Source organism: Ursus arctos, unplaced genomic scaffold, assembly GCF_023065955.2.
Source record: "Ursus arctos isolate Adak ecotype North America unplaced genomic scaffold, UrsArc2.0 scaffold_16, whole genome shotgun sequence".
Lineage (NCBI taxonomy): Eukaryota > Metazoa > Chordata > Mammalia > Carnivora > Ursidae > Ursus > Ursus arctos.
In genome coordinates, this window is record NW_026622830.1 from 313672 (window position 1) to 341631 (window position 27960).

The window sequence follows — 27960 nt, forward strand, 5'->3', positions numbered from 1 at the left end:
CTCTGTATCTGGGCATGTCACTGTGGCTCTCTCCTGCCCCCAGGCCTGGTCTGGTTGGGATATCCCAACCCTGGACAAGTGAACTTTGTCCCGGGAGCCAGAGGCCCAACTTGCCGCCGTCCTGCGTCAGCAACCACGTGGCTGTGGTGGGACGGTGGCCCCAGGAGAGAGAGTTCCACCTCCCGGAGCCCGTGGGCGGGAGCTTATTTAGCAAAAAGGGTCTCGCAGATGCGACTCAAGATCCTGAGGTGTGATCACCCTGGATCACTCAGGTGGCCCTCAGCCCAGTGGCAAAGACCCTCGTAAGAAGGAGGCCACGTGAAGGGGGGGCGTGGGCTGGGCTCACCTGAGCCTGCAGCAGCCCTAGGAAGCCAGCGTGCACTTGGCCCAGGAGGAGCACAGCCCATGACGATGCTTCTGGACTTCCAGTCTCCAGAACTGTGAGGGAGGAAGCTGTTGCTGTGTTAAGACACACACTGTGTTGTCACAGCAGCCCTAGGAAACTGATACAGACAGTGGTGTGAGATATGGGGACAGGACTTCAGGAGGGCTGCCTGAGAGAGGGGGCTCTGCCAGGCAGGGGGCTGGATAGGTCAAGGACACACACATCTGTGTGCACATACTCACGGGCAGCCCCTCAGCATCTGTGTGTGCTCACTCACACACTACCAGACGGGTCAGAGTGCCTATTCCTGTGGTCGTGGTCTAGGACCCAGGGATCATGTCCCCAAAACTCTGAGGCCTCTGCTCCCCCTCCTACCGCCCCCTACCCCAAGCTGCTGTTCATCTGAACTGTCCTCAGGCATTGGTGGGTGGAGGGGCTGCCCTACTGCCCACCCACATCTCCCCAGGACAGCCCGGCTGCTCTCAGCAGCAGAGAGGGGGTGCTGCGGGTGGGCAGCAGGCCTGACGGCCCAGGAGGCTATGCTCAGATGCCACTAGGAGAGGAGTACTGTCCCCACAGGCTCTGGGTCTGGGTCAGATCTAAGTGCAAGGAGCCCCTGGGGAAACAGGAGCAGGGTGGGGGCCTCCACAGAGAGCCTGCCCCCTCCTGTCCCTGAACCCACACCCCTGGCCTTCAGCCTTCAACTCAGTGGCCCCACACCTTATGCTCCAACCAAACTGGGCCTTTTCCTCCCACCTGGACATGCAGGCAAGGACCCAGGCTGAGGAGCCCAGCGACAGGAGCGGCACCGCACAGGTCCGCTCCTCTACCAGCTTTCTCCACGTCCGGCACAAGGACGTGTCCGGGCACTCAGGCCAGGACCCTGGCATTGCCTGGATCACTCCTCATGCCTCCACATTCAGCCCACCTCCTGCAGCCTCAGCCCCCACACAGCATCTCCACGAAAGGCACGGGGATCTTTCCTGACCCAGACTCCAGTGTCCCTTCTCAGCTTAGCCCTCCACGCCCATGCCGCTTCCTCAGCCGAGCGGAGCCTCCTTCCGTGTCCTTTAGCCCCAGCCGGAGCCCCCACACCAGCCCAGTCCATACTGTGGCACACGCATGGAGCACGTGCCACAGAGACCAGAGCAGTGGAACGCTCCCGGGGCGCTTGCAGAGCCTGCACCGTCCGTGTCCCCTCATGCCCACGGCAGGGCCCCCGGGGCAGCTGCGCACCGTGGCAGCAGGTGACCGAGTGCACGCTGAGGTCCGGGAAGCTTGGTTCCCCGTCCTGTGCACGGGGCACACATGAGGTGTAACCATGCTCAGGGCCCAGGTCTTACCCCAGCTCTTACGCTTCCTGGCTGTGTGATTTGGGACAAGGGATAACCTCCCAGGGCGTCGGTCTCATCAGGGACAGCAGTTCCTGTTGCACAGACTGAGCGTGTTAACACGTGTATGGGGGGAGCTGGGTCAAGGTCAGCTTCTCTAGTTCTTAATCTTGTGCCAGTGCTGACTGCCCCACCACAAAGGCCCTTCTGCATCCGCGGCTTGCCTCTGTTCTGCCGGGATACCCCAGAGGGAAGGCCTGCTCTGGTGCCTCCCGGGCCCATCCACCTGGCAGAGAGGAGTGTGATGGGTGTTCAGTCCACCAGGTACCCTCTTTGGCCAGGGGCTCTCTCTACTTGCCCCACTCTCCCTCCTCCATCAGCTGTGATTGGGGAGCGGGCCAAGGACACCCAGGTCTATGCAGCTGTAGGCTGGGGAGTCCAGGATAGCCCAGCACCCTGCCAAGCAAACCTACGGTCCTAGAGCACGAGATTGTCCATCCCTGACCAGCCTCTCCGGGTCCACAGAGGGGGCCGTGGACACCCCTCCCAGGGCCGCAGGAAATGGCCTGGCCCCACTTGCAGCCAGGGCCAGCGACTCTGGCTTCCCTTCAGGCCCGTTTCCTTTATCCGGTTGTTTTGCTCTGAATTCACAAAGCTCAGCCTTCCCTTCCCCTCCATTTCCACCCCTTCCCCCATTCCAGAGTGGAGCAGGACGGATACCGGACATTTCAGGGCCTGCTAGAGCCTCCCCCCCCCCCCCCACCCTCAGCCTGGAGCTGCCCACTGAGAAGGGGAGTCCTGTCCAGCGTCCCGGGCCGCCCCCTGCTGCCCAAGGCTGGGAGCGCAGCGCCCCGGTCCTCTTCCAGGGGGGGCGGGGGGGGCTGGCTCCCCTAGCGGGTGCCGGCTCCCATCCCAAGCACCGACCCGGGGGCGGCCGGCCCCACCGCCAGCGGGCGAAGGGAAGAAGACCAGACCGCAGCACCGGCAGTTTATTGAGTCCTGGCTTGGTGCCTGGAGCATCATCTCCAGGTCCAGGGCCCTCCGAGGAGCGCGGGCCACGACAAGGGAGGGGCCGGGACCCAGCGGTAAGCCAACAAGAGGGAGAGACCGCGGTCGTCACAAAACGAAGCTCGTTCCCAGGCTCCGCGGCCCCGCCGGCTGTTGTGGGGCCCGCGCAGGACGCGCGCTAGGCGCCCTCCGTGGCCGCCGCACGCAGCGCGAAGAGTTTCTCCCAGCAGGTGGCGACGGCTTCCAGGGCGCGCAGTAGGAGCCGCCTCCTGCTGCTGCGACGCCGGGGAGGGCGCCTCTTGGGCCACCGGCTCCGCTGTTGGAGACGGGACGGTCAGCGAGTGGCCACGGTCCCTGCCCCCCCAAGTTTGCGTCTAGCCCCTGGAGCTCCCGGATGGTGACACGGTGGGGCCGTAGGAGGCGCAGTGGGAGGTGGGGGGCGCCTGTGGCAGAGGAGGGACCCGGGTCTGCTCCCCCCCCCCCCCACCTGGCGCAGCATCCAGCAATGGCGCCGCATCACCGCTTCGGTGCGCAAGGCTACGGTCCACGCAGCTTTCTCCAGCGCCCCACGGCGGCCCCGAGCCACTACCATGCGCATGGTCCGACCCAGGGACGCAATGGACAGGAGGATACTGTGCTCCTGGGGAAGGAAGGGAGGAAAATGGGAGTTGGGGGAAGAGCCCTATGGGGAGGCCTCGAGAGGGCACCAGAGGGCATGGGTGGGGGCGTCTCCTCCATACCTTCTGGGCACTGCAGGAAGCTCCCACCCGACCCTGCCATCCGGGGGCTGCAGCTCCAGTCAGGTTTTTCTGAGTGAAATGGAGGTCTGGGGAGCCCGGCCCCGTCCACTCTGCCCCTGGCCCACCCTGCCTCACAGCGGCCTGCAGGTCCTCAAAGATGACCGCACGGTAGTGGCGGAGCACGTCAGGGACGCTGCAAGCACGGAGCCCTGCCTGGCCAGGCACAAGACCCAGCAGAGCCAGCAGGAGCGCCCAGAGTACAGGCTTGGGAGGCACCTGGAAGGGACACTGGGTCAGGGAAGGGGTCCCAGGCCTGTGGAGGGGGCCTCCCCTACAGCAACCCCTCAGGCAATCTGCTTTGGACAGCCCCTAGGACAACCACCAGGGAATCCCCGGGCTGGTATACAGTGGAGATGTCACTGTGCCATTCATGATCGAGGCATGGGTCTAGCAGGAGGACAGACAGTAGGCCTGCAAACCAGACAGCTCAATGCTCGATGCAGAGACCTGAGGGGTGAATGATGGGGGGGTGCTGGGAAGGCAGGCCCACTGAGCCCTGAAGGGCCAGGAAGGAGACGGGGGGCTCCAGAGGCAGGAGCATGGGGCCAAGAGCCCAGAAGACCGTGGGGCAGGGCTGACCTCGATCCAGGGGTACGGCCTCTCCCCTGGCCGTGCCCTAACTCATCCCCACACTTCCCTGACACAAACCCCACCAGTCAGGCTCTCCTCCTGAGGAGCACCCCCTGCTCCCCAGAACACTGCTCACTTCTGGGTCCCCACAGCAGGGGCAGAACTGACCTGCTCCCACTCCTCATCAATGCATCTGCCACAACCAGCTCTCACAGCCATGGGAAATGGGATCCCCTGCACCTACAGCCCAACCAGGACAGGGGTGAGGGCTCAGAGCTCAAGGTCACACACCTCTGGGAGGGGAAGGCTTGGGGAAACCCCCAGAGGCAAGGGAGGAAGGGGCCACATTGTGCCCCACCAGACATTCCTTCTACAGGCCTCCCCCTCCAGAAAGGACTGGCTTGGGGAGAAGCCCACCCCCTCCCAAAAGCCCAAACATCAGAGAGAGAGCAGCTAGTTCCCAGACCCTGGCCACACACCCACCCTCAGGCCCCCAGGCTGGAGTCAAACAGCGACTGGAAAGTTAATCGTGTGAAGCCAGCGAGACGCAGGACTCGACTCTGCTTCCCAGCCCTGGGAGGGGAGGCTGACTGAGCCGCACCCCGACCAGCACGGAGACCTGGGGTGCAGCGCTGGCAGGAGGGGCGGATGCGATTTGCCGCCACCCCTCCTCACACATGCCCCCAGGCGTGCCCAGCGGGTGAGAGGTCACAGCCAGAGCAAGGGCTGTGGGTGCTGGAGAGAGAAGATCCACGTGGGGTAGCTACGCCAGCTGCCCAGGTGCTCCTAGGAAGGCCTGCCCGTCTCCCAGCCCAGCCAGGGACAGGGCAGCCCTGGCACCAGGAGGCTGACTTGGACGGCCCAGCAGCCCCCTCCAACCCCACACTCCCCACCGCCCCCCCACTGCCGGGAACAACAGGCAAGAGCACCCAGGGCCCGGCCCTCCACGCTGAGGTGAAGGGAACCACAGGGGATTTCCCAGTAGGGCATGGAAGGTCACGCAGCCTCCCCTGGGCTATGCTCACTCCCAAACCCTCAGTGGCCGTGGGTGAGCCCCCTCCCTGATGGCCCAATGCCGCTCACCATGGGCCTCTCAGGGCGAGGCCCTCCTTCACTCCTGCCAGTGGGCCTTGCATATGATCCTGGGTCCTCAGGTAGGGAGTGTGGCTGCCAGTCCAGGACCTCCTGCTCCAAGCCTGGCCAACAGGGCTTCCCAGGACAGGCTGCAGCAGGGCGGGCTGGCGGCAGGCAGACAAGGCTTTTGAAGTTGGCTCCTCTGAGCAGAGGAGGGAGGGAGCAGGAGGGAGGCCCCAGGATCCCAGCCCTACCCCCTCCCTCTCCCTACCTCCTATCCAATTGCTTCTTCAATTAACCTGACCCTGGAGCCCAGCAGCTGCAGGCTCTCTTCCCATCCAGTGGGGCTTGGATCGAGCCATCAGCCCCAGGAAGATATGCACTGCTGGGGAGGGGGTGGTGTGTCCGGCGGACAGGGCAGGACCCAGCTGGTGAGGGGGGTGGGCAACCAGAAGCAGCCAGTGGCCTGCCTGCCTGCACCCCTCCACAGGGGCCTTCCTCAGTGGCCAGTAGGTGCTGCCTCTTCTGGGAAACTGGCTGCCGGCAGAACCAGGGGAGCTGGACCTAAGCCCCACCACAGCCACCAGCCCCTGCACCCTGACGTCTGGGGGGGTCCTGCCCCAGCAGGTCCCAGGTGCAGGTGGGACTTCTCAGGCTCCTCCTGCCACTCAGCCCTCCTAGGCTGAGGGGGTCTTCTGTGGGGGGAGGTCAAGGCCACCCGCCCAAACAGGCTCTCCGGGAGCTGGGCCACTACACCCCTGCCTGGCAGTGCCCGGGTGGTCACCCCCACAGCCAGCACCTCAGAACAAGGACAGCCTCCGGAAGCTAACTTGCCTTGAGCCGGCACTGAAGGAAGGTCAGCTGAAGAAAAGCTAAGGTTCATTTTTCCTAGGGAGAAAAGCAGTTTCACCACCTCAGAGCAAACAGCCCCGTGCAAAGGAGAAGACATTCACACTGGACGATCCCAATGCTCTGGAACTTTCCAAGGGCTCTGCAGAAGGCCTCACCTGACAGCGAGGTCAGAGGAGTGCAGGGGGAAGCCACGTCCAGCTCAGGGCACTGTTCCTGCCTGGGGCTTCGTTTCTAGGTCTGTGTGGAACGGGCTGGCTTTCAAGCTCCTCAAGCTTAAGGACTCCATCTTCAGTGTAACAGGCAGGATCCCTCCTGCCTCCTCCCAGAGATGGAATGAGACCCCTAAGTCTCAGCGAAGACCCTGTGAGCCTCCCCGCACTGCTTCTCAGGCCTGGCCCACGTCGGGATGAGAAGCAGAGGAAGCATTTCCACATTCACGTCTGTGAGTGGGATCCAGGCCACACGGGTGGTCTGCCACCTGCTCTGGGCTGGCAGCGCCCTTGTGGCTCCCAGAGCATCAGAGGTGGACCCAGCAGGGCCTGCACCCTCGAGGCAAAGCTGCCCGTGCCTCAGTTGCTGCCGTCGAGGCAAGCACTCCCCAACCTGGGCTGCCTGGGGAGGGCCAAGCCGTGGGTCAGTGACTGAGCCCCACCACAGGCCCTCTCATCGGTGTCACGGGACACCAAGAGGTACCGAGGGGCCGCTCTGGAATCTTCTCGTTACTGAACGTGTGGGGACAGCTGCCAGCTACTCTTCTCCACACCGTATGGAACAATTAGCATCTCTTCTCCCTGGCCCACGGCCTCCCGACAGCCCACGGCCTCTGGCCACATGTCTGCAGCCGCGGCCGACACAGCCCTTCTGAGAGAATCCGCTGGTTTCCAGCTGGACACACATACAGGAGTCCACAGCTTGAGGAAGGCCTTTGTCCTCACACAGCATCCACAGTGAGAATACGCTAAGACTCCCCAGTTATGCATTTTTCAATCCAGAGATAAAGGCAGTTACAAGTGCTTTAGAAGAAAGCTTCTGGTTATAAATTAGCAAAAATAAATTCACGTGCAAATGTGAGAAAATCTCTTCCTGGCAACATTCCCCTTCAACACACACCCGAGGGGCCTCCCAGTGACCCCTTAGCAACACATTTTGGGAGGCAATTTAGGAAGCTGAGCCCACTGTTTGCACTCACTCAGGAGAGTCACCAATCCTGGTGGGCAGACCTGTGAGATGCCCCCCACCCAGAGGGGATAAATGAGTCACCAGGAGAGCCTGTCCCAGCTGTTCCCAGAACATGAGCTGCCCAGCCCCTTCTCACAGAGTCCCAAGGAGGCACAGCGGGATACACGCTGTCTGCAAGCGGTCCCCTTGAAAGCAAGAACCCCAGTGAGCCGACTGCGGCTGCAAACGCGAGTCTGCTCCTGGGGGCGTCGGGGTGCAGAGAAAACCAGCAGGGCACCAACCCAGACACACTACCTGGAAAGCTTTTAATTGAAGAGCAGGACGGACAGCTCAGGGCCCCTCCCCCCACCCCTCTCTACCACACACCCCTCCACGTGCTGCCCCAAGGACCACACCCCAACGGACTGGACAATCAGAAGGTGTTCCTGATGTGGGCTGCCACCAGCACAAGGATCTCCCCAATCTTCCTCTGCCAGTTCGCGATGTCCTTGGACACGGCGCACCACAGCTCCCCGTGCCGGGGCTCGGCATTCTCACAGCGCCTCCTCACCTCCTCCCGCTGCTCCTGGGCAGGGACCAGAGGGCACTTGAGTCAGGGCTTCTCCCAGGTGGCCCCTCCTGCTTGCCCCACCGTGCTCACCCAGCCCCACAGCCCCAGGCCTGGCGGGCAAGAGGGCAGAGGTGTCTTTCAGGTGTATTTCTCAAGACAGCCCCACTGCATGGACCCTCCCAGGAGCTCACTTCAGCACACAGGTGCTGAGCCAAGTCAAGTCCTCACGTCTTTGCCTCACACGAGTGCCCCGAGCCTGCCTTCTCTGAACAGGGAGTTGCCCAGATTCCACGTGGCACAGCTCCCACTTCCTGTGGGGACCCCAGGACAGCCTGGTCACCCGCACCCCCACAAGCACAACTCTTGACAATATTTAGCACTGTGGGGCGGGGGTGGCTGCTCCCCAGGCTCCCCTACACATCGCCCCCGGGCTCGTGTGGAATAGGACAGAACTCGCCCGGGCACAAGGTCAATCCTCAGGGCTTGAACCCCACCCCCATTTCTACTGTGATCCCACACCCCAGTCACCAGCCGCCGTCTACAGCACCTCACCTCTGTGCCGTGCTGCAACTCAAACTTGTAGAAGAAGGCCCAGGCATCCCCCAGGTCTGAGTCGATCTTGACCGTGCGGTGGAACCACTCCCTGGCCTTGGTGATCTTCCGCTCACTCCAGAACAGCCTGTCCAGAAGCATAAGCACCGGCACCCAGAGTAAATGGCCCCAGCTCATGCGGCCAGAGGGTTGCTGGCCAGCACAAGCCACAGAGGACCTGGGCGTGGCCCAGCCCTGGCTGCCTCCGGCTGCCGCATGTCTATGCAGGAGGTGGACCGTGGGCCCAGCCCCTGCTGCGGCTGGCACAGAGTTTGCTCCTCTCCCTGGCGAGCCCCGGGGCTCCCAACAGGAGGGCCGAGGAATGGGGCCTGGCTCCCTGGGTATTGCTCCAGGTCACTGACCTGCAACTGTCCTTCAAGGGCCTAAACAGCTGTTTCTTAAAAAGTCCACATAGAGCAAGAACTTCAAACTCCTTTATTTTTTTCCTCTTGGTAAAATACAAGAGGATGAAAGTAAACCTGACAAAAAGTTAAATTAAGACTTCGTTGAGAGAAAGTGAAGTTTCAACCTGCTCCTCGATAGACAACTTCTAGATCATTCTGCCCACCCCTGGCAGCCTCCAGGAGGACCCAGCCAACACTGACAAGATGGGCCTCAGGTCAGCACCAGGAACTTGGACCCACAGCAGACAGAGGTACCTAAACACCAGGCCCACGCTAGAAGCCACAAGGGAGGACGGTCAGAAAGCAAATGAAGGACCCATGAGCCCGTCGCCGACACACCCGTGACAGCAGGAGGTGGGCAGGGCAGTGGGGTGAGCCTCTGACAGCCTGGGGCTCTGGGGAGCTCTCCACCTAGCTCCACCGTCCCCAGCAGCCCCCGCAGCATGAACCTGCCATTCAGCGCAGCTGCTTGGGCCAGTCTGTTACAGCACGCAGTGACACTGCGTGCCCTGATAGCCTGATTGTTTTTTAAGCCTTGTGGTATTCTTAATTGCTTGGTGTTAGATAAACTATGACTTAAAGAGCACAAACCCAGATAGCAGGTACACAGAACACCAACCTGGGAACAGCAAGGAGTGACTTATTTACTTTAGCAAAGCCTTTTACGAGGTTTTATGGCCGCCCTATCAGAGTATCATACATAACAGTCATTCTGGGAGGCGGAAGCACAGGGCAGGAGGGAGGGGGCCCCAGACGGGCCCGAGCTGGGCCTCAGGAGCCTCTGGAGCCAGTAGGAAGCCTCCATGTGCAGCGCCCTGGGCCTCGCAGCAGCTGGAGAGGGGTCCTGCAGGACCTGAGAAGTGGGGCCTGAGAAGTGGGGCCAGCGCCACCTGGGCTTACCTCAGGGGTGGGCCCGACCCCGGCTCAGGCAGCAACAGCAGCGCACGGGAGCTCCTGGGCCACACGCCGCCTCCTCGAGGTGAGGCCTGAGCAGCAGTCCCAGGAGCCCGGCCCAGGCTCTTCCTGATGGCCCTCCACCTCAAACACACTGGTCACCTCCCACCTCCTCTGAACACACCCAACCCCCACCCTGCTCTCAGCCACAATGTCACTCGATCTTCCCAAGGCCCCCGGCTTCCTCCTGCACCCTGCACACCACATGCCTCCCCACGGAACCCCTGACCCAGCCCCCGACACTCGAGCTGATGGTGTGAGGTCACTGGCTGACCTCTTGCTCCTGGGATCACGCACCCTAAAGGAAGGATGGTCTCCGGCACCTCCATCTCTGCACCCCCAGGCAGGCTGACTGGGCCTGACCGACAGACCCTGGACTGTCCCTGAGGACACCACGGTGAGGATGTCTGCTTTCTACTCTCACACAAGAAAAACAACTTCCTTGCTTAGAGCCCTTTGCTTTGCTTATTACTTCAATTCTGTGTGGACCAACGTCAGCAAGTTTGTCTCCTACAACTGCAGACACGTGCAGGTGTAAACTGAAAAGTGCCACAGACGGAGAAAGCACTCCCATCAGAAGGAGCCCAGGATGGAGGGAAGGGGGGCCGGGCCCAGAGGAAGCTGCCTGTCCGTGGGTCAGGGTCAGCCCAGGCTATCAGGGCAGCACGGGTCCACATGGCCTCTGCCTGGGGATGTGCCTGCTTTGGGTCAAAGCAAAAGTGCTTTATCATGGAGCTCTGGTGGCCAAGGACCCTAAGAGGTTCCATCAGGTCCCCAAGGGTCAGCAACCCCACGAGGACCCCCCCACTCACTTAGCCACAGCCAGGAGGACGTGGGGGTCATGCTCACACTTCTTCAGGGCATCAACGCTCTTGGTTTTCCTCTGGGGCCTTGCCTCAAGGAAGATGGCTTCAGACCACAGGACACCTGCAATCCAGACACAAGGACACACAACTCAGACCCCACCTCTGCTTTCAGAAATAGCCTGTCCATGTGCAGGCTACCCCGAGAGGGGCTTGCTAAGATTCTAACCAGGGGTCCTCAGACCGTGGCTATGACCTCCCACGTCTGCCCACGGGGCCTGCGTAGAGACAGCCACAAAGGCTGCACTGATCACCTGCCCCGCCCGCCCCACAGCGGCCCTGATGGCACAGGCCGGACAACTTTCCAGTGGTGACTGGGTTGGAAGAACGTGAAACCTACAAGGTTCACTCCCACCAACTGTAATTCCACATCCAAGGGTTTATTACAACAAAACAATCAGAAATGCTAGTCAAGACTCAAACTGACCGACAAGGGAGTGGTATACTTCTGGCATACCCTCACTGGTACATTCTATGAAGCCACTAAAAAATTTACATTCTTGAAGATTTGATGATAATGGAAAATTCTCACAAAACTTTCAGCTTTAGGGGTGCCTGGATGGCTCAGTCAGTGAAGCACCTGTCATCAGCTCAGGTCATGATCTCAGGGTCCTGGGATGAAGCCCAAGTTAGGCTCCCTGCTCAGCGGGGAGTCTGCCTCTCTCTCCAACCCTCCCTCCTGCTTGTGCTGTCTCGCTCGCTCACTCTGTCTCAAATCAATAAAATCTTTAAAAAAAACCCAAAACTCTCAGCTTTAAAACAAGGCACAACACCAAACACAGCAGGACTTCCATTGCCTGTGGTAACAGAAGCTGCAATAATACACATAAGCTAAAAGTAACAGTTTCTCAGTAGTGGACCTACAGGTGATTTTTTTTTTTTTTTTTTTTTTTTTTAAGTAATGTCTACACCCACCGTGGGGCTTGAACTCACAACCGCGAGATCGAGAATCGGACGCTCCACCGGCTGAGCCAGCGAGACGCCCCTACGGGTGATTTTTTTTTTTTTTTTGTACTCCAAATGTGTTCATGCTTCAAGTACGTTTAGACGTACGGTAAGATAATGGAAATTAGGTTTCAGAAGAAAAAGGAAGGGGGCACATCAGAACACAAAGTCAAATTCCCCACGCCGAGACTGGAGATGTAGTTCAAATGTCTGAAATGTAGTTCAAATGTCTGAAACTTTGACAAACAACACACTTTAATAGCACATTTGAACCCTGAGACCCACTTCCTCAGGAAATGCCACTGCCTGCCGAGTCTGGGAAGCCAGGAAGCCGCTTACCGGAGTTGGGGCACTCCTGCAGCGCCTTGGCCATGAGCGTGTTGGCAATGTTCTTCAGCCCTGCACGGTACTCCAGCCTGACAGACTCCAACCTGAGGAAAGGGGCCCACAGGGCAGGTCCAGCACCCATGCACGGAAGCCCACGGACAAGCCTAGCTACAGTCCCAGAAGTTCCTGGGAAGCCACTATGGCTGGAGCTCCCTGCTCTGCCACGCAGAGCTCATCCGCCGGAGAAGCGAGGCACTGGTGTCCACCCCACCGTGAGGGCCACTGGCAGCTGCCACCACAGCTGAGGCCTGGGACCCTGATATCATGCAGGTGTGAGTAAACACGTGTAGGACGAGGTCCGGCTGGCATGCTGTCGCCACTGGGACAGTGACCACCACATCAGCGGCATCCAGGACCTGCCATCTTTCTGGGGTCTCCTTTGGCAACCACCACGCCCCAGCCCTGACACTATGAACCCTGCACGGCACCTGTCCGCAAGCTGTTTCCTACAGAAAGAACACCACCCTCACCTGGCAACCTCCTGGTCATCCCTTAAGGCCTCGTCTAGACGGCACCTCTTCTGTGGGGTCTACCTTCTTGGCTTCATCCATCCCCAATCCCCCACTGAGAGCTCCTGGCTCCCCGGGGCACCTTCTGCCAGAGCACACCCAACTATCCACAGCCTCGTTGCGGTGTCCGGGCTGCGCCCTCCCAAGGCGGGTGCCGCGCTTCCTCATGGCCAGCACCTGCCAGCCTTCCCACGGAGACTGAGTACAAACGCTGCGCAAATGACTCCGCATGAGCAGCTGAGGGAGAACGGCCCACTGGAGGGGTGAGCTGGGTCCAGGACTCACCACAGGCCAGGGTTCTTTGGGTTCTTCAGGCGAGACTTCTCCAAAATGGCCCGAGCTCGGGTCAGCTGCCCAACTTTCTCCTCCAGCCGAGAAAGCAAAAGCCACAGAGGAGTAGAGTGGGGACATTTCTTCAACTGCAGCCAACAAAGACAAGTAAGAGGACTCGGCTGGTGTCAGAGAGGGGTTGTGACAGCTGTGGCCAGCTCCTCAGGCCAGGAGAGCGGGGGATGCTTGTGTCCAGAGACCTGCCCGTTTCACATCTGGATTTGGGGATTTATGTGCACGGCCATGCTGTGCACGCGTGTACACAGGACACGTGCGTGCTGACTACACGGCGGCGCCATGCACGCGTGTACACGGGGTACGTGCGTGCTGGCTACACGGCAGCGCCGTGCACGCGTGTACACGGGGTACGTGCGTGCTGCCTACATGGCCGCGCTGTGCACGCGTGTACACGGGGCACGTACATGCCGGCTGCATGGCTATCGGTGCACACGTGCATATGGGGAGCGTACACAGCAGCCCTTCCATTAGGTGTGCTATAACCCGCTCTTCACTGAGTGCCCTGCACGTAGCTTTGCAGAAGGAAAAGCACAGGTCTGAGTGAGGGGACCTGGGTCTGGCCCTGCTACCACTCTACCAGCCGGGGCCTAAGCAAGTCACTGACCCCTGGGCCTCCCATTCCCACACAAGGGGAGATGAATGGCACCCTGGGTCCAGGTGTTCCGTCTATGAGATCCAGCTCTGAGCTGCAGCCAAGGACACAGGCTCACCCCCTGGTTGTAGGCTTCCCGAGCCTTCTCCATCAGCTCCTCTTGCTCCTCAATCTGCCCCTTCATCATCCACAGCTTGGGGAAGTCCTCATAATGCTTCAGCGCCTCCTCACACAGCTCCTGGGCCGCTGCAATGTTCCCCAGCACCCACTCCAGCTTCACAGACTTCATGAACACCTGCGAGGCAGACTCACGGTCAGGCGGCCCCCACCCCCGCCCCACCACCTGTCTGGACAGCATGACCACCTCTAGCACAGGGCCCAGCCAGGACGGGCACCCCCACGGGGACGAAACCCCCACCAGGGCACCCACACCAGGTTTCACACTACAGCTCCCCTCAAAATGCTATTTGCCCTGCCGTGTTTTACAGACTTTTAGGAGCTGTTTCCCATCTCCTGCAACAAGTTGGGGGTCTAAACACACAACACATCTCAAAGTCAAGGTTACACCAACAAGCCTAGAGCACCGTGGCCTTGGTTGGCACCTCACACCTTCCTGATGCCACAGGCCCCAGGGACCCCGTGGGGCCCGGGCAGCCTGCTCACCCTGGCAGTGGGCGCACTGCTCCGCGCCTTGGCCAGCAGTCGCCGGGCTCGTTCATACTCGTTGTTCTCTGACTCCAGCTTCACAGCAGCCAGCCAGATCTCCTCGCTGTTGGGGTTGGCCTGGAGGGAGAGTGCAGCAGCATCAGGAGGGGATCAGGGCTAGGTTACACTTAATCAAAAGCAGCCAGCCTGGGCACGGGGTCGGGCCTTGCTCTGCTGCAGGACAGTGTGATCCAGACACTTCCAGGGCTAACAGATGATAAAGTTGGTCCTGGCCCAAGAATGCTGGCCTACCTGAAAACAAACCAGCCCACTTTCTAGGCACCCAGGCAACAACACTGGCAGCGGCAAAGCCATCTTCCCCAGGGCCCACTCTAAGCTTTAGGGCCCGCCCTAAGCTCAAAACGACCCACGTGGATCTGCTACACCCAACCCTCTCCCAAGCCTGGTAACAAGAACAGGCCATCTCAATGTGTCCATGGGAACAGGAAAGAAGGATGCCCAGGGCATCACTGACAGTGTGGAGGGCTTCCACGGGCTAGGACTGGGCCACATGCAACCCAGAATCCATCAGACAAAGGGGTGGTATCTCCACGGCCTCCTGAAAGCACAGCCACCCACCAGCCACACTTGCCTGGCTGCATCACAGACCTGGCAAGCTGCCCCAGAGTGACAGGTAGGGAGAGGAGAGCCACCTGGAGGGGGGTGCTGGGGACAAGCAGCACTGTCCAGACAGATGGCAGGAAAAGCTGTGACTCAGACAGGAGGAGTGTCCTCAACATGTGGCTGTCCTCCAACGGACAGCAGAAAGCCAATGGCCACATACAGGCCGATCCCCTCCCACAGCATGTACTCAAGGAAGGACAAACGTCATTACTGTGCTCGTCAGGACTGCAACAACAGACATTTACGCTGCACTCAACAGTTTATAAAAATGTATGCTGTGAGCAGTAACTATGGAAGTGTTGAATTGCTATACCGCACACTTCCTGAAACTAACAGAACACTGTACGTTAACGCTCCTGGAAGGAGAATTTCAAAAAATTAAGTTATGCTGCAAACTACTAACACCCATTCTGCCCAGCTTATGACGTCAGCCATCATAAGCCTGGCGAGGTGCAGCTGTCTGAACGCAACTCCACCCACCTAAGAGGCCCGGCTGCACCTGGTGGCCCATGTGCAGAGTGCAGGCACTGACAATCAAATTTCCATGTAGGAAAGAGGTTGTCACTGTGCTCTTATGTGGGGAAATGGTGGTCTCTGGTGACAGCTCCATTCGGCCGGGGAATGTCACCTGTTGGCCCTACGTTCTATGTTCTGGAACATCTGGCCTGTGGTTACAGTGAGTGGCCGCGACGGAGAGGCAGGTCCACCAGCTGGCCATTCTCCCACTCTTGGGACCCCTCAGGACCCCAGCTGCAGGTAGAGTACCCCAAGTTTGGTGCCTCCTCACCACACACATCCCCTCTCTTAGGTCAGCTCCCGTCAATGAGCAGGGGAGGGCTTGAGGACACATGTACCCTGGAGCCTTCGGTCCTCCACAGGCACTGAGGCTGGGGTTCCAGTGCATACGCCCCCTGCAGCCCAGCCGACCCCTCGACCCACCTGGAAGGCCAGAGCCAGGATGCTCCTCGCCGCAGGCACATCCCCTGCCAGCCACTTGGACTTGGCGCCCATGAGCCACAGCACCTCCGCTTTGGGGCAGTGGGCCACGGCCCTCTGCAGCAGCGCTTCCAGGGACTCCCTGGAAGACAGGGGGCCACAGTGACCACCAGAGCACGCAGGGCGCTCACAGCCCCAGCGTGGGTGCTGAAAAGACAGTTACTGCTCCAAAGTTCGGCGCTATGAATGATTTACCAGATTTTACAATGGGGAGAGTGTGGGGAAATCTTTCCTCTTCATAAAGGTTCTAAAAGCAACTACTGAAGAGGGTGCTACAAAGCAGGGCATTGTTACATGGCTAAGCCTGACGGAGAGCTTCTCAGGGCCCTTTATGGCTCTGCGTCCTGAGGGAATGATAACTTCTCAGTCTGGGTGACAGGAGACCTCTTTTCATCTGTAACCACAGATCCGCCGATAAAGATTATGACCCAGAACCTATTCTTCGGTATCCAAAGAAATTGTCTTACTGGAAACAAGTTATTTTGGTCACTACTGAGCAAGAATACCGCCAGCCTGGGTATCAGGTATGAAGCCCCCAACCCTCATGCGGCCACCACCTGTTGCAGCACCTGGCACAAATGACCTCTTTGGGCCTCGACAGCAAGACGAAGGACTCATTCATTCTGTGTGGAGTGAAGCCCAAGAGAGAGCACACCGTGCTTCCCAGACAACACCAGAACCAGGACCCCAGATCCAGAGCACCCGACCTCCTCTCGCCATTCCATTCCATGAGTCAGCCGGATGGGAAGGGTGCCAGAGACGGAGAAGGGAACTGCCTTGAGCCCAGGGGCCAACGGTAGCGGTGCCAGTGAGGCACATCCACAAACCACAGCTGCCAGGAGAGGCCCTGCTCCAGACCTGGACTGTCACAGGTCAACCTGCACAGGGTGAACCAGCATTCCCAAATGAGTTAATTCCCGAACCCCAAAGCAGATGGTGGGAGTGGGGAGGGGACAGAAGCCTCGGCAACACACATGGACAGACACCCTGACCAGACTGAGATTCAACAACCCAGGAAAGGAAAGAAATAAGGCCCCAGTGTGCTGCCAGCAGAAGCCCTGCGGAAACCTGCAAGGCCTGGCCCCCCCAGCCTCACCCTAGCACAGGGAAGAGCAGCAGAGGGCCCGGGCAGAGGGCGCACACAGCGACATGAGCCTGGTGCCCCAGAGAGGCACCCCTTGAACACCAGAAATTGCAACACCTAATTTAATCAGCAGTTACAGCCAATAAGGCAGACCCAAAAGGTTTTTTCAATTAAAGAATACAATTAGAGAAAACTGTCAAGGACCTCCTCAGAGCACAAAACTAGCCCAAACCCAAAGTCAGCACAGCTTAAATGAATACCATGCCTGCCTGGGCCCAGACGCCACACCGCCCACACTGCTGAAGCCAGTGCTGGCACAGACACGGGGCTTCAGGCCCCCGCCTCGCCCCAGGCACCCCTTGGGCCACCAGGCGTCCGCCAGCTCAGCTGTAGGCACTTCTGCAGAGACACCCTCGGTGTCTCAGTCTCTCAGCTATAAAGCAGTGATGACCCTATCACAGAAGGAGCCATAAAGACAGATCTCAAAGTCTCGAGTGTTGTAGAAGCCTCCGCCCCCCATCGCAGCAGAGAACTGGATCCCAAATTTAGGCCCTCGACCACCTGTGGGGACACGCAGGGGTTTTTTGTTATGTTTTGTTTTTGTTAGTTTTTTTTTTTTTAAAGATTTTATTTATTTATTTGACAGAGAGAGATCGAGAAAGGGAACACAAGCAGGGGGAGTGTGAGAGGGAGAAGCAGGCTTGCCGCCGAGCAGGGAGCCCGATATGGGGTTCGATCCCAGGACCCTGGGATCATGACCTGAGCCGAAGGCAGACGATTAACGGCTGAGCCACCCAGGCGCCCCGGGACATGAGGTTTAAATTCAGCTCTGCCCAACCTGGAGTCAGAGAGTCAATGCGCACACAGGGGAGAGTGCCCCCCGAACCTGGGGCCCAACCACGTACCTGGTGCCGTGGTTCTTCTCGAAGTACGCGGCTCGCAGCCACACACTCTTCTTGCTGGGGAACACTTGTAGGGCGTAGGCATAGATGGCGCGTGCACACTCCAGGGCATTGTGGGCCACACACTACAGCAGAAAGACAGGCATGAGAGCGGGAGGCGTGACGGCATCTGCTCAGAAATCCCACCACAGGACGACCCAGTGAGAAACACAATCCAGGAGAGGGAGACCCCGGGAGGACGGGGACATGGAACACACAGGGCCTGGCATAGGGCTGTCTGCTAGCCCTCAACAAGCAGCCGGAGCCGGTGCAGAGGAACGGCAGCCGCCTGCCGCAGGTGAGTGAGGCGGGCAGGTGTGTGACCACATACCACACACACAGGTTCCTTTTTAGGTGTAATAGATATTCTCCATTATAAAAGATATACTCGTTAGCAACCTGTAAAACACAGGTGAATACAAAGAAGAGAAAAGAAAGCACGCACCCACTCGACTGTGAACGGGTGTGGGTTCTGGCATGAGGGATGGAGCAGCTCTGGAGTCAGGCAGTGGGGCTGGCTGCACGGGATGCAGAGTCACATGCTTCCAAGTGGTTAGAAAGGCAACTTTTAGGGTATGTGTATTTTTTTTAAAGATTTTATTTATTTATTTGGGAAAGAGAGCTAATGAGTGGGGTGGGGGGACAGAGGGAGAGGGAAAAGCATACTCCCCGCTGAGCAGGGAGCCCAATGCGGGGCTCGATCCCAGGACCCCGAGATCATGACCTGAGCCGAAAGCAGACGCCTAACTGACTGAGCCACCCAGGTGCCCCAGGATATGTGTATTTTACCACAATAAAAAATGCAGCTTAAAAAAGAACCCGTCCACTCAAACAGACCCTACAATAAACGTGTTATTCTCTTCGGATGCTGTTTTCCTCACTCAAGAATGATTTTATTCCCTGGTTAGCATCAAGCAACACAAGAAAACCAGTCACTATTTGTGGTGATAACGTCTCTAGACGGTCATGACCCAGGGTCACTCACTGGGACAAGCTGACAGCTTGTCTCCCAGAACCTCACCCAGGATAAAGGCCAGCACACGCCATACTCGGACTGCCCAAGAAAACGTGCAGCTCCCCCACACGATGCAGACTCAGGAAGCACGCTCATACCGAAAGGGGTTTCATATCTTGAGGTAAGTGAAAAGCCACTAGGAAGTGTGTCAGGAACAAGGTTTTGCAACAGTGATCATCAAAATGGCATGGATGGAACTAGACAGGCAGCCTCACAGCATCTGAGCCACCCAAGGCCACTTCCAGACTGAGAGCCGCGCTCCCCAAGAGAACCGCTAGCAAGCCTCCTGGTGTTCAAAGACCACCAGCGTGGAAATGGGTGTGGAGGAGTCAAAAGAGCAGGGACGCAGCAAAGACCTCCTTGTTCAGACTGGGTTCCTCCTTGGTCACGTGGCCCCAATCTGACTCAACCACCATAGAAACCAGGAGGGCCCTGCCTCGGGCGTGTCCTGACCAGCAGCGTCTGGAAAAGTGAGGATTAGACCCCAAACTGGTCTGTACCCTCTCTGTGACTTTTGACCAAGGTCCCGAGGACAGTTAAAAGCCCTCCGGGCATCCACGGACCCCCAGGATCACGGATGTGGGTGACCTGGGCCAGTCCCCAAGGAAACACTCCACACTTCTAAGCACAGAGACTCCAGCTCTTCCCCCAGAAGTGCACAGCTCTGTGACAGACAGCTGTGCTCACTCCAGCGCATGTGGAAGAGGCAAAAAGGAAAGCGAGAAGACGCACAAGCTCGTGGGTTTCTGCTCTCACAGTCTGATATCTGTAGGCAATGCCTCCCACCCGACTCCAGGGCCTCCGATGCTGTCAGAGAAAAGGAAAATAGAAAGAAGTGAAGTCTTCAACCCCACATCCACCAGGAACTGGGGTTCTTCTGCACACTTAGGGTTCTCTTCCAATACAGAGACTGAGCATATTTGTTGTTGTTCTTCATACTTTGTGTCTCGAATGTTACACCATGAAAAGCTTTTAAACATCATCGTGGTTGGCCTCTGTCTTGAACTCCTCTAGAGAACTGTGCACAAGGTATGCGTCAGGCACAGGCCACTGGAAACAGATGGCGTGGCCAGCACCTGTGCTCGGTCAGCCCCTGTGCTCAGTCATGGCACACACGGCCTCCGAGAGGAAGTTATGTGAGGTCAGCAGGGGCTGTAAACTCACAGAATTGAGCCGCAATCCTCAGTCTCTGCTAACGTAAAGAAGAAAATGCCCACATAAATAAAAGAGGAAAGCTCTTCATTACTGTAGAATTTCAACTGATAAACCCTAACACTCCGTAGAAGAAACCACACTCAGAAAAGCGCTGTTTGGCAGATACCACATTAGTAACTGATACCGGCCAAAACCTCCGTAACGGACTGGCAAACTAGGAGGTCAAAGTTTGACAAGAAACAGGATGTTTAGTTTCAGAATGCCTCCCCACTAAACACTTATTAACTACAAAGGACAAGAAGAGCAACCTGCCAGTGGAGAAACCTGACGGACGCCACTTGAGCTGGCTGGAGTTGAACTGGCACCTACACCTACCGACACAACCTGCCAGGAGGACCCAACGTCCCACAAAGATGCAGAACCACAACCCCACGGTGCGGAACCCTCATGGAGACCGGAACCAAAGGGGCCTCACGAAATCACTGGCCGGGCCTGACAGAAGTCAGCCTCATGAGAAACAAAGACCAAAGCCCTCCTGCAGACATCAGGGCCGCAGAGGCCTGAGGGTGTCACCCTGGGCAGCTGCCACATCCCACAGCTGGGCTGCTGCTTCTGCTAACAGGACATGTAAGGAGGTGATGGGTGACATGTGGAGAAGGTCTGCGAATTACATAATGGTACGGTACCAAACATGATTTCCTGATTCTGATAGCTATCCTAAGACTGTGTAAGAAAACATCCTTTTTTTTTTTTTTTTTTTAAGATTTTATTTATTTATTTGACACAGAGAAAGACAGCCAGCAAGAGAGGGACCACAAGCAGGGGGAGTGGGAAAGGAAGAAGCAGACTCTCAGCAGAGCAGGGAGCCCGACGTGGGGCTTGATCCCAAGGATCCCTAGGATCACGCCCTGAGTCGAAGGCAGACGCTTAATGACTGAGCCACCCAGGAACCCCAAAAACATCCTCTTTTAAAGAAATATACACCGAAGTACTTAGAGGAAAGGGGCCATCCCCTCTGCAGCATACTCTCACATATTCAAAGTAAGAGATGTGGGTGTGTGAGTATGGCTGAAGGATGAGAAGGCAGATGTGGCAAAGTGGTCGAATTTGGGCGAGTGTGGATGAAGGGCATGTAAGAATTCTTTGTATAGTTTTGTGACTTTTCTGTAAATCTGAAATTATTCCAGAATAACAAGGTAAAAAATAAGGAGGGCCACAATTAAGGCATTAAATACCTAAATAACATATTGATTTTGGCCCATGCTCTCTTCTCTGGAAGCCTATTCTAACGAAATAATCTCAAAGTAGGCAAAGCCATGTAAGCAAACTGTTCTCTGAACTGCAATTTACTAACAGAAGCCACAGGGGTGGGGAAGAGCCCCGACGTGAAGAGGGAGAAAGCTGAGAGAGCTCTGTGGGCTCCCACCCTCTACTGGCTCCTGGTCCACAGCACACGTTCAGCTCACCCAGAGTGCAGAGCTCTGCAGATCAGGACGTATGCAAAGAGTAGCTCCCCAGGTAAATGGGTGAAGAGAAAACTGTATTCCTTACAACTGCAACTATGTTCAAAAACCAGCAGATCAGAAACACTTTCCAACAGCAGCCTGGTCCCCCAAAGATGGACTCCAGGCCCGTGGGCCGGACTTACACTGTCAGCGTCTTCCATCCACGTGTGCTTCCGGTCTTCCTCCTCAATCCCAATGCCAATCACAGCACGCATGACGGCCTGGCAGGTGGCCACACTCCCAGCCTTATCACACTCCTCGGCATCCTGAAAGAGGGACACAAAACTATAGTCCAGAGCAACAGGTGCCTGACGGGCATGCTATTCCTATGGGATGAGAACCGAGAGAGCCTCTGCATTGCAGGTGGGCCCTGCCACAGCCACCTGACTGGGTCTATTCATTCACCAGTGTACCCGCCCCTGCCACCCAGCAGACGAAAGCTAGACCAATACCTAAGGACTTCGCAAAGCTCCATCTATCCACTCCACAAACACTACATAAGCACCTACTGCATACAAAGTACTGCATACAAACTCAGTGGCTGTAAGGAGTTCCTACACAAAAGACACTTCCACAGTGATAGGAATCAAGACAAACTCACAAACATTTGTATCCGTTGGTCCAAACTCAGGGTTCAAAATGGACAAAGGAAAGAAATATTCTAATCAAAACAGATGGGGGGGCGGGAGTGGAGGAGCCTGACACAGAAGGTGAGAGAGAAACCCAGAGGAAGGGTCCACCACAAGTGGGTCCCGTCTGCAGGAGGGCAGGCGGACCCCAGCAAAGCACTGGCCTTTAGGAAGCAGGTCTCAGGATGCACAGAGAAAAGACAACCATGGTTCTACAGCTGAAATGCAGAAACATGTCACCGAAGTCTCTTGCATACCAATTAGGGAAGGACCAAAACGCAACAGAGCAAAGGACATAGAACACACAGTTCTCCAAAAAACAAAACTACAAGTGACTTTTAAACATCAGAAAAGAAGCCATTCTTATTTTTTGTAAGTACCGTTTTATACACATCAGCAGCATCAAAACGCGTGCCGACACACTTGTGTGGCAAAGGTGGGGATGCAGATACACTTGCACACGGCCGAGGAGCACGTGGACAGTCCCCCAAAGGGCAATGTCGTGTCTTCCACCAAAATAAAAAGTATATATGTCGACCCAGCAATTCTACTTTAATTCATCTTACAAATACGTTTCCATATGTGCAAAACCACCGAAGTACCGGGACACTTTTATAGCACTCTCTGCAGCAGGAAAGGGTAGAAACCACCCTCTTCTATCCACTGACAAGAGACTTATGATAAGTGGTCAGAGCAACAGGGTGCAGGAGATATGCTGGACGTGCTGACCTGGAGGCGACCCTGGACGGACCCCCACGTGAAAGGGGCCACAGAAGCCCCACCCGGAGGTCCTTGGGGTCCTACAACCACCAGAGAAGCATCCCAAGCAGAGAGCAGAGCCAACGCCAAAGACCTGAGGAGAAGGCATGATGAGAAGGCCAGTAATGAGCAAGGAAGCACAGTGGCAGATTAGTGGGGCAATGGCCCTGAGCCTGGACCTCAGGGCCTTGCAGGCCATAGCAAGAGCTCTGGGTTCTACTGCAGTGTGGCAGGAAGGCACCTGGAGACTTTTAAACTAGAGAATGAGTCATACAATCAATCTTATTTTAAAAGGACTGCCCTAAGGGCACCTAGGTGGCTCAGTCAGTTAAGCGTTTGCCTTTGGCTCAGGTCATGATCCCGGGGTCCTGGAATGGAGCCCTACATCGGGCTCCCTGCTCAGCGGGGAGTCTGCTTCTCCCTCTCCCTCTGCCTGCGGCTCCCCCTGCTTATACGTGATCTCTCTTTCAAAAAAATAAGATCTTTGAAAAAATTTAAAAAATAAAAGGACTGCCCTGCTGTGTGCAGCATCCGCAGGGATATGCATTAGGAGTCACTGCCACGTCTGGAGAGGCTGTGTCAGAGGAGCATGGCCGCAGCCGGGTGACAAGGAGTACCTGGATCAGGGACAGCCAGGAAGGCAGACTCAAACTGCTCACGGAGGTAAGCTAGCCTGAGGACTGGTAGATTTTGTGGGCAAAGCAGGAGATGCATATCGGGCACATCCGCCGTGGTGCTGTCACATGTCCCAGGGGATGCAAGGGAGCAGGGGAGTGGTCCAGGACGTGGGGAGTGCCCAGAGTAGAGTCCACATTTGGGGGTTCCTCGTGTGGAAGCTACATTCCTGACAATGCGGGAAGATGAGATGACCACAGACGCAAGCACAAAAACATCTCAAAAAGGGGCTGAGGGCCAAACCACCACGCGATTTAGATGACGAGAAGAAGAGGAGAACCAGCAAAGCGGGTGGGGGAAGAGGCATCAGCGAGACAAAAGGGAAACGTGCAGACGAGGTTCAAGGGCGCAGGCGGGCTCAGCAGGAACTGCCACAGAGGCCCCTGTCTGCAGCAGGGCCACGGGGTCAGGGCCTGCACTGGGCTGCACAAACAATAGGAAAAGGGAAGTAAGACAGCAAGGATAAAATGCATTTAGCAGAGTCTGGTACACAGTGGGAGCTCAATAAACGGTGACTTGCTCAGGAGGCAAAACACCTGAAAGTCACAACACTTGGCAGGGTACCACAAAAAAGAAAAAAAGTATGTATTAACCTTAAAATGACTGAAGTAAAACTAATGTACATTCAGATCCTTTTCATTACGTTCCAGTAGAAGGGAGCAGAAGCAAAACACAGATTCTGAGGAAAGTTTAAAAAAATTCTAGCTCCTGCTGTATTTTTCTCCACACTGGCCGTGTCTTAATGAAGGGTCAGTCGGAGGCTGGTCTGAGAACCAGCAAGGGGAGAGGACGCCCCCTGTCACCTCTTGCAATCATCCGTCCTGACAAGATGGAAACAGAGACGGCAGAAGAAATGGGATTCGCTGTGGCCAAGCAAGTGCATCCCAAAAGGGGGTAGGAATGGGAATTGACAGGTGGGCATTTCTGGGAGCCCAGGACTCTCAGCTCTACTGCGTGCAACACGGTTCCCAGGGCTCAGGGGAGACTGAGACGGCACTCAGAGAGCTGGAGCAGCAAGCCCTGGCAGGTGCACCATCAGCCCCAAGAGCCCTCAGAGGACTGGAGAAACACTGCTGACCCAGCCAGAATCCCGTGCTCTTAAGACAACCAGAAACCCAGACAACGGTCATGAAACGGGTGTTGTCAAGACACTCGATGTGGGTAACAAAGGGGTGTGAGGACTGAGACGCAGAAATAGTCAAGAGGAACCCCATGTCGGTCCAGCTCACTGCCTGGAGACTTTCTGGGCCACAGTGCAGGGAGGGAGACCCAGGCAGGGCCACTGGAGGAGGCAGAGCTGAGCCCTAGAAGGTCAAGGAGCATCCAGGACACAGGAACAAGCACCAGAGAGGAAAAGTGCAGCAGAGAGAGAGAACCCTGGCGTTGTGCTCTGCAGAGGCCACCTGGGAGTCTTCACCGCGCACCAAACACAGCATGAGTGTTTGGAAAGAACCATCCAAAAGGATCAGAGCAATCCTCGGAGCTCACGTGGGACCAGGAACGGTGCCTGTTTCCACTAGCCAGACTGGAAACCCCCAGGAGAAACAGGCCAGTGGGCAGAGTGCACAGAGAGGTCTCACCTCCATAGGGCGATTAGCCCTAAACTGTCCCAAAACCCACTACTGCTGGGGTCCAACCTAGCAAAGCACTGAAGCAAGAACCAAAGGATCAAAGTGCCTCCAGTAACGCAACTGTACTCCAACAGGAAAGTCTAGAATATTTATAGGGATGCAAAAATACCCAGCACCCAACAAGGGAAAATTCACAATATCTGGCAACAAATCAAAGATTAAAGTCATGCAAAGAAACTAGAAAATGCAACTTGTAACAAAAGGAAATGTATCAACATCAATCCCAAACTGACAAAGACATCAGAGTTAGGAGACAAGGACACTGAAACAGTTCTTATCACTGTGTTCAAAATATCGGGTAGAGACAGCACAAAATCTAACATTTCACATTAAAAATGTGAAAGAGAGGGCGCCTGGGGGGCTCAGTAGGTTAGGTGTCTGCCTTCCGTTCAGGTCATGGTCCCGGGGTCCTGGGATTGAGCCCTGTGTCAGGCTCCCTGCTCAGCAGGGAGTCTGCTTCTCCCTCTCCCTTTGCCCCTCCCCCTGCTTGTGCGCGCGCGCGCGCTCTCTCTCTCTCTCTCTCTCCCTCCCTCAAATAAAACCTTTTTAAAAATGTGAAAGACAGTTTTTTTAAAGATTTGTTAATCTTAGAGAGAGCATGAGAAAAAGAGCGTGAGTGGGAGGAGGGGCAGAGGGAGAGGGAGAGGGAGAGAGAAAATCTCAAGCAGACTCCCCACTGAGCACAGAGCCCAATGCAGGGCTCGATCCCAGGACCCTGAGATCATAACCTGAGCCAAAACCAAGAGTAGGACACTCAGCTGACTGAGCCACCCAGGAGCCCCAGGAGACATATTTTTAAAAGACCAAAATTAAATTCCTAGAAATGAAAATGACAAGATCTGAGGTGGAAAACCCCCTAGATGAGATATAACAGCAGGTCAGACGTTACAGAAGAATAGACTTTGAGGACAAAGCCATAGATGTGATCCAAAATAAAATGGTGAGAGAAGAAGAATCAGTCTTGAAAACATGACCAGTGCATCAAGGAGCTACAGAGCTAACACCGTATTCTACTGGAGAACCTAGATCCCTGCCCCTAAGGTCAGGAATAAGACAAAGACATTGGCTCTGCCCAACCTCTAGTCTAGAGGTTCTAACCAGGGCAATTAGACAAGAAATAAACAGGCATTCACAACGGGGAGGGGGAGAGAAGTAAGATTATATAGGCAGGTGGCATGATCTCATATACAGAAAATTCTAGAGAATGCACAAAATCTATTATGATTTAAATTTCATCAAGGTCATATAACACAAGCTCAATATTCAGAAATCAACTGTATTTCTGTACACCAACAGTGAACTACCTGAAAATATTAAAATTCCACTTACAATAGCATCAAAAATAATAAAATACCTTAGAATAAAACACAAAAAGTGCAATACTAATACACTGAAATACTACTGAAAAGAACTGAAGACCTTGGAGCGCCTGGGTGGCTCAGTCGTTAGGTGCCTGCCTTCGGCTCAGGGCGTGATCCCGGCGTTCTGGGATTGAGCCCCACATCAGGCTCCTCCGCTGGGAGCCTGCTTCTTCCTCTCCCACTCCCCCTGCTTGTGTTCCCTCTCTCGCTGGCTGTCTCTCTCTCTGTCAAATAAATAAATAAAATCTTAAAAAAAAAAAAAAAAGAACTGAAGACCTAAATCACTGGAAAGACATCCCATATTCATGGACCAGAAGGCTTAATACTGTCAGGATGGCAACGGTCCGCAAAGCCATCTGCAGGTCCCATGTGATCCCTAACAAAATCCCAGACAGTCCAGGTTTCTTTTTTGCAGAAACTAACAAGCTGACCCTAAAATTCGTATGGAAACACAAAGAACCAAGCACAGCTAAGGTAATCTTGTAAACACACAGAGGAGGAAGACTCACACTTCCCGACTTCAAAGCTGCAGTAATCAGAACAGCACCGTGCTAGAGTTAAGACACACAGTCTAAGGAACAGGACGGAGTTCAGAAAGAGACTTGGACGCTGATGACCACTAGCTCCTACAGCAGCACCAAAACCACACACATGCAGAAGAATGAAGGGAAACCCTTCCCTCACACCACATACAAAAAGTAACTCCAGTGGATCACAGATCTAAATATAAGAGCTAAAACAATAAAAATCTTAGAAAACACAGGAGCAAATTCCATGAGCCTGGGCTAGGGAAGGATCCTTAGATACGACACCTAAAGCACGAACAAGAAGAAAGAAAAAAAGGGCAAGCTGGATTCTACAAAAATTACAAACGTTTGTGCTACAAGCAATACAATAAAAAAAAGTGAAAAGATGACTCAGAAAATGGGAGTAAATATCTATAAATCATGTAAGCTGAAAAGTTACTTATATCCAGAATATATACATAAAAACCCTCACAACTCAACTTGATAGTAAAAAATGGAAAACAAATGAAAAATAATAAAGACATACAACCCAATTTTAAAAGGACAAGATTGGGACGCCTGGGAGACTCAGTCGGCTAAGCGTCTGCCTTCGGCTCAGGTCATGATCTCAGGGTCCTGGAATCGAGTCCTGCATCGGGCTCCCAGCAGGGAGCCCGCTTCTCCCTCTCCCTCTCCTGCTCCCCCTGCTTGTACTCGCTCTCACTCTCTCTAATAAAATCTTAAAAAAGTAAATAAAAGGACAAGATTTCAACACATCCTGAGGAACCTTGAAAAACATTACGCTAAGTGAAATCCAATCACAAAAGACCACATATTGTATGATTCTGTTCATACAGGAGTCTACAGAGGAAGGGTGCAGGTGCCTCCAACCGGGGAAGGGCACGGCGGCTCCCAGGTAAGGTGCTCTGTGTGGGGCAGAGAGAAAGTTCTAAAGCAGGGCTGACAACTGCATGCCTCTGAATGGACTGAAGCCACTGCCCTGCACACTCCCACTGGGCAAACCGTACAAAA

At 55.8% G+C, this 27960-nt stretch overlaps 2 protein-coding genes across 3 annotated transcripts in view; both read right to left on the reverse strand.

Annotated features, from left to right (window-relative positions):
* Window positions 1-2689: 2689 nt before the first annotated feature.
* On the reverse strand, window positions 2690-7393 carry CUNH20orf204 (chromosome unknown C20orf204 homolog). Its single transcript, XM_026503955.4, has 5 exons — window positions 5178-7393; window positions 4263-4334; window positions 3465-3740; window positions 3212-3364; window positions 2690-3040 (listed from the first exon to the last, which is right to left on the reverse strand). Exons 1-5 carry the CDS (start codon window positions 5178-5180, stop codon window positions 2903-2905), a joined length of 642 nt encoding a protein of 213 aa, XP_026359740.1. The 5' UTR covers window positions 5181-7393; the 3' UTR covers window positions 2690-2902.
* Window positions 7394-7490: 97 nt separating this feature from the next.
* PRPF6 (pre-mRNA processing factor 6) overlaps window positions 7491-27960 on the reverse strand; it is a 45783-nt gene continuing 25313 nt past the window's right edge. Inside the window, exons 12-21 of one of the 2 annotated variants that reach the window (XM_048222254.2) lie at window positions 21511-21633; window positions 17657-17778; window positions 15611-15749; window positions 14006-14125; window positions 13461-13637; window positions 12688-12821; window positions 11846-11937; window positions 10511-10625; window positions 8302-8428; window positions 7491-7764 (exon numbers count right to left, since the gene is read on the reverse strand). In XM_048222254.2, coding sequence (XP_048078211.1) covers window positions 7612-7764; window positions 8302-8428; window positions 10511-10625; window positions 11846-11937; window positions 12688-12821; window positions 13461-13637; window positions 14006-14125; window positions 15611-15749; window positions 17657-17778; window positions 21511-21633 — 1302 coding nt within the window. In that variant the 3' untranslated portion in view covers window positions 7491-7611. The remainder of the gene's footprint in view (window positions 7765-8301; window positions 8429-10510; window positions 10626-11845; window positions 11938-12687; window positions 12822-13460; window positions 13638-14005; window positions 14126-15610; window positions 15750-17656; window positions 17779-21510; window positions 21634-27960) is intronic. The other variant, XM_057312407.1, reaches the window with a different exon arrangement.